General features: G+C 41.1%; 1 protein-coding gene across 7 annotated transcripts in view; it reads left to right on the forward strand.

The window, feature by feature from the left end:
- ARHGEF10L (Rho guanine nucleotide exchange factor 10 like) overlaps positions 1–13,951 on the forward strand; it is a 104,702-nt gene that overhangs the window by 27,153 nt on the left and 63,598 nt on the right. For 3 of the 7 annotated variants that reach the window (XM_033921439.1, XM_033921433.1, XM_033921434.1), the window contains exons 5-8: positions 3,819–3,907; positions 7,499–7,600; positions 9,459–9,631; positions 13,166–13,282. In XM_033921439.1, coding sequence (XP_033777330.1) covers positions 3,819–3,907; positions 7,499–7,600; positions 9,459–9,631; positions 13,166–13,282 — 481 coding nt within the window. Of the gene's footprint in view, positions 1–3,818; positions 3,908–7,498; positions 7,601–9,458; positions 9,632–13,165; positions 13,283–13,951 lie in introns of those variants that run through there. The other 4 variants (XM_033921435.1, XM_033921438.1, XM_033921437.1 and 1 more) reach the window with 4 other exon arrangements.

Below are 13,951 nucleotides of genomic sequence, written 5' to 3' on the forward strand. Positions count from 1 at the left end.
CATTATGTTACTGATTCATCTGTGTAGTTGCTCTGCAAAGTGATAGAGCAGAACAGCAGCCATGTCACAGCAAGTTTTACTGTTTATCATTAGGGGGCGCTCTAGTTTCTTTCCCTCTTCTAGGCTGGTTTTACTATGTATCATTAGGGGACGCTCTAGTCCTCTTTTCTTCTTCTGTGCTGGTTTTACTGTGTATCATTAGGGGGCGCTCTAGACCTCTTTTCTTCTTCTGTGCTGGTTTTATTGTGTATCATTACGGGGGCACTCTAGACCTCTTTTCCTTTTCTGGGCTGGTTTTGCTGTGTATCATTAGGGGGCGCTCTAGTCCTCTTCTGTGCTGGTTTTACTGTGTATCATTAGGGGGCGCTCTAGACCTCTTTTCCTTTTCTGGGCTGGTTTTGCTAATAATCATTAGGGGGCGCTCTAGTCCTCTTCTGAGATGGTTTTACTGTGTGGTATGCCTTTTAACAACCCGTTCCCTTGATCAAGTCTCCTCCTCTTGTCTAGCTATTTTATCTAATGAGCTGCTTCCTGTATCCCTCTATATGGTTTCCAACAGTTTAACTACTTGCAATTTACTGACAGCTTGGAAAAAGGTTGTTGTATGACCCAAATTAATGAAAATCAGTCTTGTTCCCTCCAAACAATAGACCAGTCTCTGATCTTATGTTTCTGTCCAAGATTAAGAAAAAGGTTGTCTTTGCCCAACTCTTACAACACACTGAAACTTGTCAGGCAATCTGGATTCCAGCCAGCCTTAGCACAGAAACCGGGAGTGCATCATTGCTTAACAACCTTCATTGTCAGCCTTGTTGTATCCCTGTGTCTAAGTACAAATGTTCTTCACCCAGAGAGGGGTGGAAAACTGGAACGCTCTTCTGAAGGCTGTTATAGGGGAAAACACCCTCCAGGGATTCAAGACAAAGTTAGAGAAGTTCCTGCTGAACCGGAACGTATGGTCTTAGTTAGGGCACTGGGCTTTGACCTAAGGGCTGCCGTGGGTGCGGACTGCAGGGCACGATGGACCACTGGTCTAACCCAGCAGCGGCAATTCTTACGTTCTTATGTTCTTAATCGGTTTTCTTCCTTTCTTTCTAATAGGAGTTTTCAGGTTTCTTTGCCATCCTCGGAATTGGAATCTATTCCATTGTACAGAAAACAATTGGAAACCTATCTTTTCTTCAAAATATCTTGCTGATTAGACCTTGATGGTCCCCTTCCTTTGTTATTTAATTTTTGTAAACCGCATTCAACTTCATGGTTATGTGGCCTAGAAATTTGATTTGATGTTATGTTATTAGCTCTTTCCCCACTTCTCTTTAACGTTTTTCTCAGTCCATTTGAAACTCTTATCCAAGATTCCTCTGTCACAACATAAGAACTTAATGTAAGATCATAGACCAATGGTCCATTTAGTCCAGTATCCTATTTCCAGCAGTGGCCATCCAAGTCACGAACACTTGGCAGAAACCCAAATAATAGCAACATTCCATTGTTCATCCTAAATCCTTACAAACCTGAACTGTCTACATTGCAGTTGCATCAATCAAAGGTTCTTCTCCAACAAACTGCTCCTCAACCCCTCTAAGATAATAGCTTCTTGGATAACTGATCTCCCATATGTCTTTCACTCTCTCTGCAATTGAGAAGGATCATAATGATTTTAGTGGACTCCTTTAAAAACTTATGAGTCCATCTTGATTATAAATTGGATTTTGATTCTCAAATTTCAACTGTAGTAATGCCGAGCTTTCTTGCACTCTGCCAAATTCAATCTATCCATTCAAAGAAACAATGAAACATGATGGCAGATAAAGGCCAAATGGCCCATCTAGTCTGCCTATCCGCAGTAACCATTATCTCTTCCTCTAGCCTTACAAGGTCATCAAGCCAAGTAGCCCGTTCTCATGGTGGCCAATCCAGGTCACTAGTACCTGGCAAAAACCCAAAGAGTAGCAACATTCCATGCTACCAATGCAAGGCAAGTAGTGGCTTTCCCCATGTCTTTCTCAATAACAGACTATGAACTTGTCCAAACCTTTCTTAAAACCAGCTACGTTATCTGCTCTTTCCACAACCTCTGGCAATGCATTCCAGAGCTTAACTATTCTCTGAGTGATAAAATATTTCCTCCTGTTGGTTTAAAAAGTATTTCCCTGTAACTTCATCAAATGTCTCCTAGTCTTTGTAATTTTTGATAGAGTGAAAAATCGATCCACTTGTTCACGTTCTACTCCATTCAGGATTTTGTAGACTTCAATCATATCTCCCCTCAGCCGTCTCTTTCCCAAGCTGAAGAGCCCTAACCTTTTTAGTCTTTCCTCATACAAGAGGAGTTCCATCCCCTTTATCATCTTGGTTGCTCTTCTTTGAACCTTTTCTAGTGCCGCTATATATTTCTTGAGATAAGGAGACCAGAATTGAATGCAGCATGCCAGGTGAGGTCATACACATGGAGCAATAATCAGGCAGTATAACTTCTTAGTCATGTTAACCATCCCTTTTTAAATAATTCCTAGCATCTTGTTTGCTTTTTTGGCTGCCGCTGCACATTGGGCAGAAGGTTTCATTGTATTGTCTATAATGACACCCAGATCCTTTTCTTGGGCACTAACCCCCAAGGTGGACCCTACCGTCTGGTAACTGTGATTTGGATTATTCTTCCCAATGTGCATCACTTTGCATTTGTCCACATTAAATTTCATCTGCCACTTGGACGCCCAGTCTTCCAATTTCCTAAGGTCTACCTGTAATTTTTCACACTCCACATGCGTTTTAACAAGTTTAGTGTCATCTGCAAATTTAATTACCTCACTCGTCGTTCTAATTTCCAGATTATATATAAATTAGAGTTTCCACATGCCTATTCCAGGCTTTCTTGAATTCAGACAGTCTCTTTCTCCACCACCTCTTCCGAGAGACTGTTCCATGCATCTACCACCCTTTCTGTAAAAAAGTATTTCCTTAGATTACTCCGGAGCCTATCACATCTTAACTTCATCCTATGCCCTCTTATTCCAGAGCTTCCTTTCAAATGAAAGAGACTCGACTCATGCGCATTTACTCCACATAGGTATTTAAACGTCTCTATCACTTTCTTCTTTATGCCCTAGTTAGGCCCTGCTTTGCCTATTGTAATGTCAGTTACTCTGGCTCTGCTCTGTGCTGTATGACAGAGGCTTTACAACAAAATTTGTCAAAGTACTTGAGAACTTGATGTCCATGTGCTAGTTATGACTTCCTGTTACTGCCCTGTTACCTACATTTCATTCACTGCTTCTGCTGTCTTTCACCTGTGATTACCGGCTCTCTGTGCACCGGATAGATGGATGGTCAGAGGGATAAATACAGCTTGCATTTGTGGAATCAAGAGTATAACTTAAGTGCAGGTGCTTGTACTGAAACGTGGTAATACACCTCATTGTGAAGGGGGGGGGGGGCTATATTTAATACTTTCTGGATCTTCTCTTACAGTGAAAAGCTTTACCCACATGACTTTCTCTGATGTCTCTGCTCTATGCTGTATAACAGAGGCTTTGAATATTTCAAAGTTTAACCTTTAAGCAGAGTTAGGTTTAGTTTTTATTTGGTTCTTGTAATTAAGGTGGTCATTCCTTTTAGCGGGTGAGTAGGTCTCACATACTATATATGGTTGGAGCCATTTTTGCCAGGACACAAAGAAGAGAATCCAAGCATAATGTGTAGTGATTATGACTCCATTTCACTCTTGTCTTTGTCGGAGGTGATCGACTTGATGCCCGCTCTTCACTCTCTTTTTGAAGTACAGTAATTCTTTCTGCTTTCTTCTCATCCTTCAGGTCTCTCTCCATTGTCAGAAAAGAGTGTGTTGTGGAAAAGGATGGTGTCCACACATTGAGCCTGAAGGAAAGAAGTTTCCAGCATCAAGGTAAGGCCAAGATCCTGCTCTAACCTGAAGTGATAGGGAGAGGAAGTTTACCCACTTGAGCAAGATGAGTCTAGAGGACTTCATTTCTGATGCATGATTTCTAATCAGATTTTGCATTATAAAACACAGTTGGTTTTCTTGTCCATGACGGATGTACAGGAAAATACTTGCACATGTTCCGGGGATAATTTTATAGCAAGGCACTGGGGGAAAGAAAACAATAGCATCTGTTTTATAAAAGCAAAATACACATCTATGTCCCTCTCTAAAACAAGGTCCTAGGATAATCGCCAGCAGTGTAGAAATACTCCTTCACAAGGCAGTCATTTCTACAATGTAGGTGCACTTGTATTTCATAAGTTATACACACCCCTTGCCGCTCTGTCCCACAGAATACCTATGCCTGGTTCACGATAAAATATGTGCGCATTTATCAGTGGGTGTATTCGTGCATCCGTATCGTACAACCTTGTAGTTTTATTATAGCCATGTTTTCCATGTAAATTAGATTTTTTACAAGCCAAGAAAGCTTGATTAAAAATTAGCGCCATGGAGTTGACTAATCAAAATGGGAGAAACATGGACCCTAGCCCATGGAATTCTGCTGTGTTACAATTTGAGTGGTATGAAGAGAAGAAGATAGGTTCAAATTGTCCCCCTTCCCTTGGACCCTGCATTATTTGGGCCAGACTGCATCTAATAACTCAAAAGGGAGAGAATTCATGTTGACATCTTCAGCAACCCAAGAGAGCAGATTCTCCTGCTGCTTCCATTGGTACTGCGTGGCTCAGTGGCCAGCAGTTTGCTTCCATTGATGTGGTGGTCATAATCTGTGGCATGGAATTTGGGTTTTTGCCAGGTACTTGTGACATGGATTGGCCTCCATGAAGATAGGATACTGGGATAGATGGACCATTGGTCTGACCCAGTAAGGCTATTCTTACATTCTTAAGTAGTCCTGTTGGCAATGTTAGGATAGAGTAGGGAGCAGCTTCAGAGGGGTATCGAGCATCTGGAACAGCTTTCAACAATACTCTGCTAAGATAGGAGGAACGGATATTTTCCTCACATGACTCTGCTGACACTGTACTTTGCAAATAGACTGAGGTTCTGGAAAGCTTGGTCAGCAAAAGGAATTTGTGTTTTGCTAATTGTCCTAAATTTCCTCTTGTTCCACCATTGGATATGTTAAAAAATATATATTTCTTTGAAGAGTTGGCATATTCTGCAGACATTTCCACCTATCTTCCAGTTTCACATGTTCTTTCTCTCTCTCATATCACACTTTCGGTGTATACAATGGTGGATTCTCTTCCACTATCAGTCAGTATACCATCTAAATTCACTCCCTCGGTTTACTGATCTCCTCCCATGGTTTTAATATCACCTTCATACTGATGCCAGATATTTCATAGGAATCCAGGCCCGACTCTCAGGCTACTTCCCTGAAATTGTCACCTGGATGTCTCACCACCATCTAAAATTGAATATGACCAAGACCGAGCTCCTTATGTTTCCACCTTAACCCCCCTCCCCCTTCCCTCATTCTCTATTTCTATAGACAACACTCTCCTCCTTCCTGTCTTATCAGCTCACAACCTTGGGTCATCTTTGACTCCTCTTTCTTCTCCACTCAGATCCAACAAATTGCTAAAGCTTGTCGCTTCTTCTTCTGTAATATCAAAATCCAACCTCTCCTTTCTGCGCACACAACCAAAGACCTTATCCATACTCTCATCACTCACTTAGATTACTGCAACTTGCTTCTTTCAGGTCTTCCACTCAACCATCTCTCCCCCCTCATTCCGTCCAAAATTCTGCTGCATGACTCATATTCCACGAGAGCCTCCATACTCACATTACCCCCTGGCTCCCCATCCATTTCCAAATACAGTTTGAACTCCTATTACTAATCATCGAGTACATTCACTCTGTAGCCCTTCAGTATCTCTCCTCACTTATCTCTCCTTATGCTCCCTCTCTTGGACTCCATTCCTCGGGTAATTCCCTCCTATCCCTCCACTGCCATCTCCAGACTCCGTCCCTTCTATCTTGTTTAAAGCTTCTGTACTGCTAACTAATGACTATGAAGTCAATTCCCAGCAGTTTACATGAGCAGCTTTGACGGAAATATGAACATTAACTTCATTAATGATGGTACAATACACAAGCTACAATATATGAACTATAGTCAAGGAATAACACAACCTTGCTGGAGTTATGATAAAAGAACCCTAAGATGGTGTTACATACAGAATTAAATTATTTCTGAGATGTCCAGCATACATATACTGTACATGTACAAATCAAAATACCAACCATAACCAACATTGAAATCAACACAATCAACTACCCCATACAAACCACCCTAAAAATGCTAGGAATAACTATCGACAGATGCTGCACCATGCAACCGCAAATCAATAAAACAATACAAAAGTCATTCTTAGTCATGAGAAACTTAAGACAAGTTCGGAAATTCTTCAAGAAAACTCAATTCCAGCTCATAGTTCAGTCCTTAATACTAGGCCTATTTGACTACTGTAATATCCTCTACCTTCCATGCCCTACAACCATAACAAAACAACTACAAACTATCCAAAACACAGCACTAAGACTCATCTACTCATTAAAGAAACATGATCACATTACAGAAGCATATCTCCAATCGCACTGGCTTCCAATCCCAGCAAGAATACAATTTAAATTCTACTGCCTACTATTTAAGACTTTATAGGGAGACAGTCCAAACTACCTGAATAATCGCCTCATCCACAACACCGCAACTAGACATAGGAAAACTCACACCCCATTCTCATACCCCCCAATTAAGGAGGTCAAACGGAAAAAACTATATAATGGCCTCCTGGCCACTCAAGCAGCCAAACTAGACAACCAAATCGCCAATCTACTGACGGCATCCCTCGACTACAAGACTTTTAGAAAAGAAATGAAGACCATACTCTTCAAGAAAACTCTGAAAAAAGAAATACTGCAAGTCTCAAACTCCACCTCTCACTAAAGCCAACTACCCCAAACAAATAACCTTACCCATTTCTTACTCTTTTTGAAAATGACCAATATTTTTTTTTTTGTAAGTTCTTGTTCTAATACATCTAGGATAATTCTTTTGTAATCCGCCTTGAACTGCAAGGTAATGGCGGAATAGAAATCCCTAATGTAATGTAATTTACCTAGTCTATCCTTTGATTGACTCAAAAGTAAAGAACACTTTAACCCTTTATCCCTTCATTATTCTCATTTATATAATTAACCTCTATAAATATACATACTAAAACTTTTAGTTGCCATTTAAATGTATCATAATTTAAACTTCCTTTGTATATCCTGCTTCATCCTATCATGTATGAAGAGCTAATTCCACCATATTAATTACCACCCCCTACCTCCTTCCTGGGCCAGACTGAGCGACCTGTGTGGGAACATCTAGTGGCTGATCAAAGAACAGCATTTCCTGACTTTGGGAGGTACCGAGATGAATGGATAGCAGTAGGGACTGAGTCTGAAATGTGAGGCTCTTCTCTGTGTATTCTTTAATGCTTTTTACATTATACTTTAATTTTATTTCAGTGGAAACTCTACCCTCTGTTCATCTTTCCAGTTCCGTAGTAGAGGGCGATGCTATAATTTATGAAGATGTTCCAAGTGAGAATATGACACCTAATCAGTTTGGTAAGAAGCTACACCCCTTATTTAGTTTTATTTATTTATAATATTTCTATTCCGCACCATTAGCCAGTTTCTAGGCAGATTACAGATGTACATACATAGATAACAGGACATCACAATATCGTCTATCACTGCATGCTGGTTCTAGTGACACTGCTTATTGCACAGCTGCTCCTTGGTACTGTGGTACAGTTGTACTTCTGCTCATCGTGAGTGGTATACGTCTTTAAACAAGAGTGTTTTCATGAGACTTTGAGTGTTTTGAGGTCAGTTGTCATTCGAGTTTGCTCTGGAAGCAAGTCCCATCATTGAGGCCCTCTAATAAAGATTTTGTGAGGAGGGAATCTCAAGAGCAGTGGAGCTCGATGACCGCAGTGCCCATGCAGGTTGATGGGTATGTAATGTCGTTGCTGGGACAGGGGACAACTACCAGTTAGAGCCTTGACGACACGCAAGAGGGTTTTGTAGCAGATTTGATGTTCAATTGGTAACCAGTGAAGGGTTTTTGAGTACTGGTGTTATGTGCTCATATCTTGAAGTTCTACCTGTGTTTTGGGCAAATTGCAATGCTTTCAGATATTTTTTGAGAACACCCATCAGTAGTACATTACAATATGTTTTTTGTTGATAGTACTCTCTTGTAGAAGATTTTCTTCAGGATGTGCGAAATGTAATTTTCCATATTAAATACTGGGTCAAGAAGCATGCTACTTTAAGTTTTTCACGAATTGAATATTGATATTGTCGATCTTGAAGAAGCTTGGAGAAGAGATGGCTCAGGGCTGATATGATAAAGGTCTATAAAATACTGAGTGGATGGAAAGGGTAGATGTGAATCACTTCTTCACTCTTTCCAAAAAATACTAGGAGTAGGGGACATGCGATGAAGCTACTAAGTACTAGATTTAAAACAAACTGGAGAAAATATCTCTTCACACAACATGTAATTAAGCTCTGGATATAAGGCAGGAAGTAGAGAAAAGGAAAGAATGAATAGACAGAGCACAGGGAAGCAGAACCAGAGATTCAGAACAAAATGATTAGAAAGATAAAATCATCAGATACAAAGGTAAGATAAATGATTTTATTTTTAGTTTAGTAAGGTGGGAGGAGGTAATGGGATTTCATATACTGCCTCTTTATGGACTAATTGAATTGAAATGTATCTTTTGAGAATTTTATTTATTTATTTAAAAATGTATTACTTGCAGACATCCAACAATTCTGTTTGTGGTATAATAAAAAAATATACATAATAAAATGATTTAGCAGACTGAATCAAAAACAACACATACTAAAAAGTTACTTTACAAATAACATTAGCTTTATGTCTGCTATATATATATTGCACTATACAGGATGAAACATGAGGGGGCGCTTTATGTGATTAATCGCATGATTAAAAATTTTAATCGTGATTAATCGTGTGATTAAAATTGATGTACAGCCCTACTTATATTTAACTTCTCTGATATCAGAAAAATGTAAAATGAATTGATCTTTTCCACACAGGTTTTTGTATACTGAGAAGGTGTTGATGAATGGGACATATGCGATGGAGCCTGTCCATGTATTATTTTAAAAACTTAAACCCCCTTTTATAAAGGCATGTGAGGTTTTTTTTTAAAATAACTGGCTATGGCAGTAAAAGCGCCGACACTTATAGAATTCCTAAGGGGGTTTAATTTGAAACATATTGGTGCCTCTAGTAACAACCAATGTAATATATGCAACAGTGGAGTAATTCTATCAAATATATTTACTATAAAAATGAAAGAAGCCTCTGTATTCTGGAGAATTTAAAACTTAGTTGCAATAGTCAATGGCTAGGAAGACTGGGTAAATCCTCATCTGTCCCCAGCAGGGATGGGCAGTGACTTGATTTATGAGAATGTCCATCAGGAAGGAGAGCTACAGGAATCGGGGGATCTGGCCTGGAGCTCCAGTGAGTTTGAAAGTTACAGTGAAGACTCGAGCGAGGAGATCAAACCTGAAGCGGAGACAAATAAACACCGGGTGGCCTTCCAGCCAAAGGTAGGAGGATCTGCCCCTGAAAACATGCCATATGGCAACTTGGTGTCAAGTTATGAGATGAATACAGACCATTCCTGGGATTGCTCACCTTCCCTTGTTTTGTGAGATTATCTTTTCTAATCAAAAACTTAGAAAAATGTAGTAGCTAAAATTTGTTGAAGCGCAGTGAAAAATGCACCTCTAGTCTCACCCAACCTAGCAGTGTCATGTAGCCTCCTCAGAAGCCTTGTTCTTACGGGTTAAGTTGCTCCTACCTTACGCTGACCTCTACTGCGTCTTTGATTAATTTCACTTACAATCTACCTAATTTAGTTCTTCCCAATCAGTTTCCTTGTTTTAGCTGTTATCATCTAATTTGTTCTTTATATGTTTTGTCACTCTGTCTTGATTAGATTACAAACTCCATGAAGCACAGACTGTCTATTACAGGGATCTCAAAGTCCCTACTTGAGGGCCGGAATCCAGTTGGGTTTTCAGGATTTCCCCAATGAATATGCATTGAAAGCAGTGCATGCACATAGATATCATGCATATTCATTGGGGAAATCCTGAAAACCCAACTGGATCGTGGCCCTCAAGGAGGGACTTTGAGACCCCTGGTCTATTATGTATCCATGTAAAGCACTGTTCCTTAACATAACTAGAGGATCAGTTCAGAATGTGTGGGTTATACCCGTCTACCAGCAGGTGGGGATAGAGAACACAATTAAACTCTGCCATAAGAGGACCTGTGCAGCTGCTTGAATTTAGTAATCTATCTCTAGCAGATGGAAGACAGATTTCTGTGCAGCTTGGCCTCTCGACAGCCCTCAGACCTTTACAAAGGTTATGTAGCGGCTTCCTGCACCACAAGAGAATCAGAGTACATCCCTATCTAGATGACCGGCTGATTAGGGCCTTGTTTATTCAGGAAAGCTTAAACCAGAGGTGTCCAACCTGCGGCGCCATGAAGTATTTTGTGCGGCCCTGGTCGAGAGTGATGCAGTGTTTTCCTCTGCTGCCCCCGCGTGTTTACCGTCTTGCTGGCTCCCTTCTCTGTCTTGCTGCAGCGTTTGTGCGGCTCCAGAAACATTTTTTTCGGCCAATGCGGCCCAGGGAAGCCAAAAGATTGGACAACCCTGGCTTAAACACTACATTCCAAGTAGTATTGGGCCTTCAGTTGCTAGATTGGATGGTCAACTTTATTAAGAGTCAGTTGACACCCTTGCAGTCCATTGAGTACTTAGATGTTCCATTCAGCACCAAGGCCTGGCGAACTTTCCTTCCTGCTTCCAGAAAATGCAAGCTTCAGTCTGAAATATGTCACTTTTTGCACCTCTGGAACCCTTAGCTTGGGATTATAGTGCATCAATGGTGTCTTACAACAAAAGGCAAGGAGGGACTTGGAGTATCTCTCTAGAGCTGCAGACTTGCCTCTTCTTCTTGGCGGCACACAATGTAGATTCTCTAAGCAGAAACTCCTTGGATTCCAGAGAAGGGGAATTTTCTAACCAGGCATTTTCTTTAATAATATCAAAGTGGATTATTTCTCTGATGAACCTCATGGTCAAGAGAAACAATACTGAAGTTCCCAAATTCTTTAGAGGTTGGTTCACAGGGCTTAGATGCCCTGTTTCAGCCTTGCCCTCAGAATCCTCTTCTGTGTGTATTTCCTGCCTGGCTGTTGCTAAGAAGAATTGTTCATGAAATGGCTCATCATCTGGACAAGGTTATTGTAAGAGACCAATTGGCCAAGAAGATCTGGACATGCAAATCTCATGCGTCTACATGCAGAGGTCTTCTTTACCAGGGCGACCCATCTTGCTTTGGTCTTATGGCCTTGCTCTTGAGTGATAAAGATTAAGAAAGAAAGGATATTCTAATGAAATTATTACATCTTTGCTTCCTGGCCTAGAGCAATCTAGTTTGACAGTTTATGTTCAGGTTTGGAGAGTTTTGAAGCATGATATTCAGAGAGCTCTAAGCCCTTTTAAATCTTCTTTAGCATGTATTCTGGCCTTCCTTCAAGAAGGATTTAAGAAGGGTCTGGTCCTAAACTCCTTGAAGGTGCATGTGGCAGCCTTGCTTACTACAGGGGCCGCTTGATCAATTCCTCCTTGGCAGCGCACTCAGATGTGGTCAGATCCTTGAGGGGAGAGAATAATCTCCAACCTCTTTTTTGACCTGTTTGTTCACAATGGAATCTCAAATCTAGTACTTGAGAAGAGGAGAGTCTCAGAAGTTCAAGCTTTTTCTAGTAGGGATGCTTTTCTTAGCTTTTTGGAAGCAGGATTGTTCCCTTCTTTCTGTCTAAAGTGATTTCCCCTTTTCATGTTAATTAGCCCTTGATTCTTCCTTCCTCCTGCAGAGAGTAATACAAGGAATATTCTGTCTGTTATCCACCAAGTTCTTATCAAGTATCTAAAGGTCACTAATGAATTTTGAAGACTGAACTATGTATTTGTTCTCTTTGCAAGTCCCAGGAAAAGTCTTTCGTATAGCTCGGTGGTTAAAGGAGATCATTTCTTTGGCATCTATCCTGGCGGGCAAACAGCCTCTGATTTTGATCAGAAAGCCATCAGTCCTGTGGAACTTCTTCAAGGGTTTAAAGGGAAAGGGATGGAATTTGAAATACTGCCTTTCTCTAGTTTCCATCAAAGCAGTTTGCGTTGCTGATTTTAAGAAAGGTTTGGACAAATTCCTGGAGGAAAAGTCCATAGTCTGTTGTTAAGACATGGGGGAAGCCTCTGCTTGCCCTGGATCGGTACAATGGAATGTTGCTACTCCTAGGGTTGTGGCCAGGTACTAGGGACCTGGATTGGCCACTGTGAGAACTGGGCTTGATGGACCATTGGGCTATTCTTATGTTCTTAGTTGGAGCTTTGGAAGGTTAACTGACTTGCCCAGAGTCATAAGGAGCTGTAGTGGGAATCAGCTTCAATTCCCCAGGTTCTCAGGCTGCTGTGCTACTCTTCTGCTCCCCTCAGTTGAGCCAAAGGGCACAGAGCATGCTCCTTTTCTGTTGCTTCCCATTGGACCTGTCTAATGTCACTAGTCCTCATCAGGACCCCATGAAATCTCATGTTCTGAAGGACCTAGAGAAAGAGAGAATGGTCTCTGAGCCAGGGGGTTCATGAATTTTGTGGAGATCACTCTCAATTAAGTGAGTGACCATGAACCACTGTCCTCCCACCATGTTTTAACTCTTAAATGGTAATGGATGTACTTGAAGGCACCACTCTCTGGGAAAGTGCAATAATCAAAATGAAATTGAGTTTTACCCCTTAATGTTCACTCTTTCCTACTTTAAACTCAACATTTAAAAGCTACTGGGGGAGCCACCAGGGAAAGTGTTGAAACAGGGAGTCTAGCAGGAGTGTTGAAAGGTGATGGGCCAGGAGTCTTATATCCCAGTAATAAATGATAGAGGACATTTGACTCTTGCATGCCGTGGTGAGCTGACTTCCTGCTTTCCTTCTTGGCTACTTTCACCTGAATCTTTTTCTCTGCCTTTTCTCCCATTTCTTACGCTGCCCTGCCTGCTTCACTGCTCAGCTTTCAGCAGACCGGACTAGGCTAAAGGAGATGCACCTCAGGACTAAGAGGGACCTCATGACTATAAAATTCAGGGACAAAGACATGCAGGAACCGAAGCAGAAATATGATTGGAAGGTATTTGCCCTCCTTCACACATTACGAAGCCTTTTCTCCTGGAATCTGTGCTGTGCTCCTCTTCCCCAACCTCACCCTGCACCTCCCTCCTCCTCCTCAGTTGCTTCCAGAACCTCAGCCTCCTTCTCCTCCTCTTCCTCTTCAACGGCTTCAGGGCCCTCACCCTGCTCCTTATCAAGTGGTTGAGGCAAGAAGATATGGGATAAGCAGAAAATATCCTAAAGTGGATTATATATATCTGAACTATTATATAAATTCTTATGAAAACAAAGTTCTATCAAAATGAAAGCTTCTTAGCCTCTGATTCTGAACAGACAACCATAAGACCTGAGGGACTTCGTCAAGGCTTTAAAGGGCAAGGGGATGGAATTTGAAATATTGCCTTTCTACATATTATACTGTATTTAGGTATTTACTTTGTAGTTGGAGCTATGGAAGTAAATGTAATAACAGTTACGATATTGCAATAAATGGACCCTTGTACTTGTTACCTGCTGACATCTTTTACATCAGGTTGTTCTCTGTTGGGGATTAGTTGCACTGAGTTATGGTGTCCTCATGGTATAGAGCAGGGGTGCCCAACTTCGGCCCTCGTCAGTTCAGGTTTTCAGGATTTCCCAATGAATATGCATGAGATCAATATGCATACAATGGAAGCAGTGCAGGCAA

This window comes from Geotrypetes seraphini, chromosome 15 (genome assembly GCF_902459505.1).
Source record: "Geotrypetes seraphini chromosome 15, aGeoSer1.1, whole genome shotgun sequence".
Lineage (NCBI taxonomy): Eukaryota > Metazoa > Chordata > Amphibia > Gymnophiona > Dermophiidae > Geotrypetes > Geotrypetes seraphini.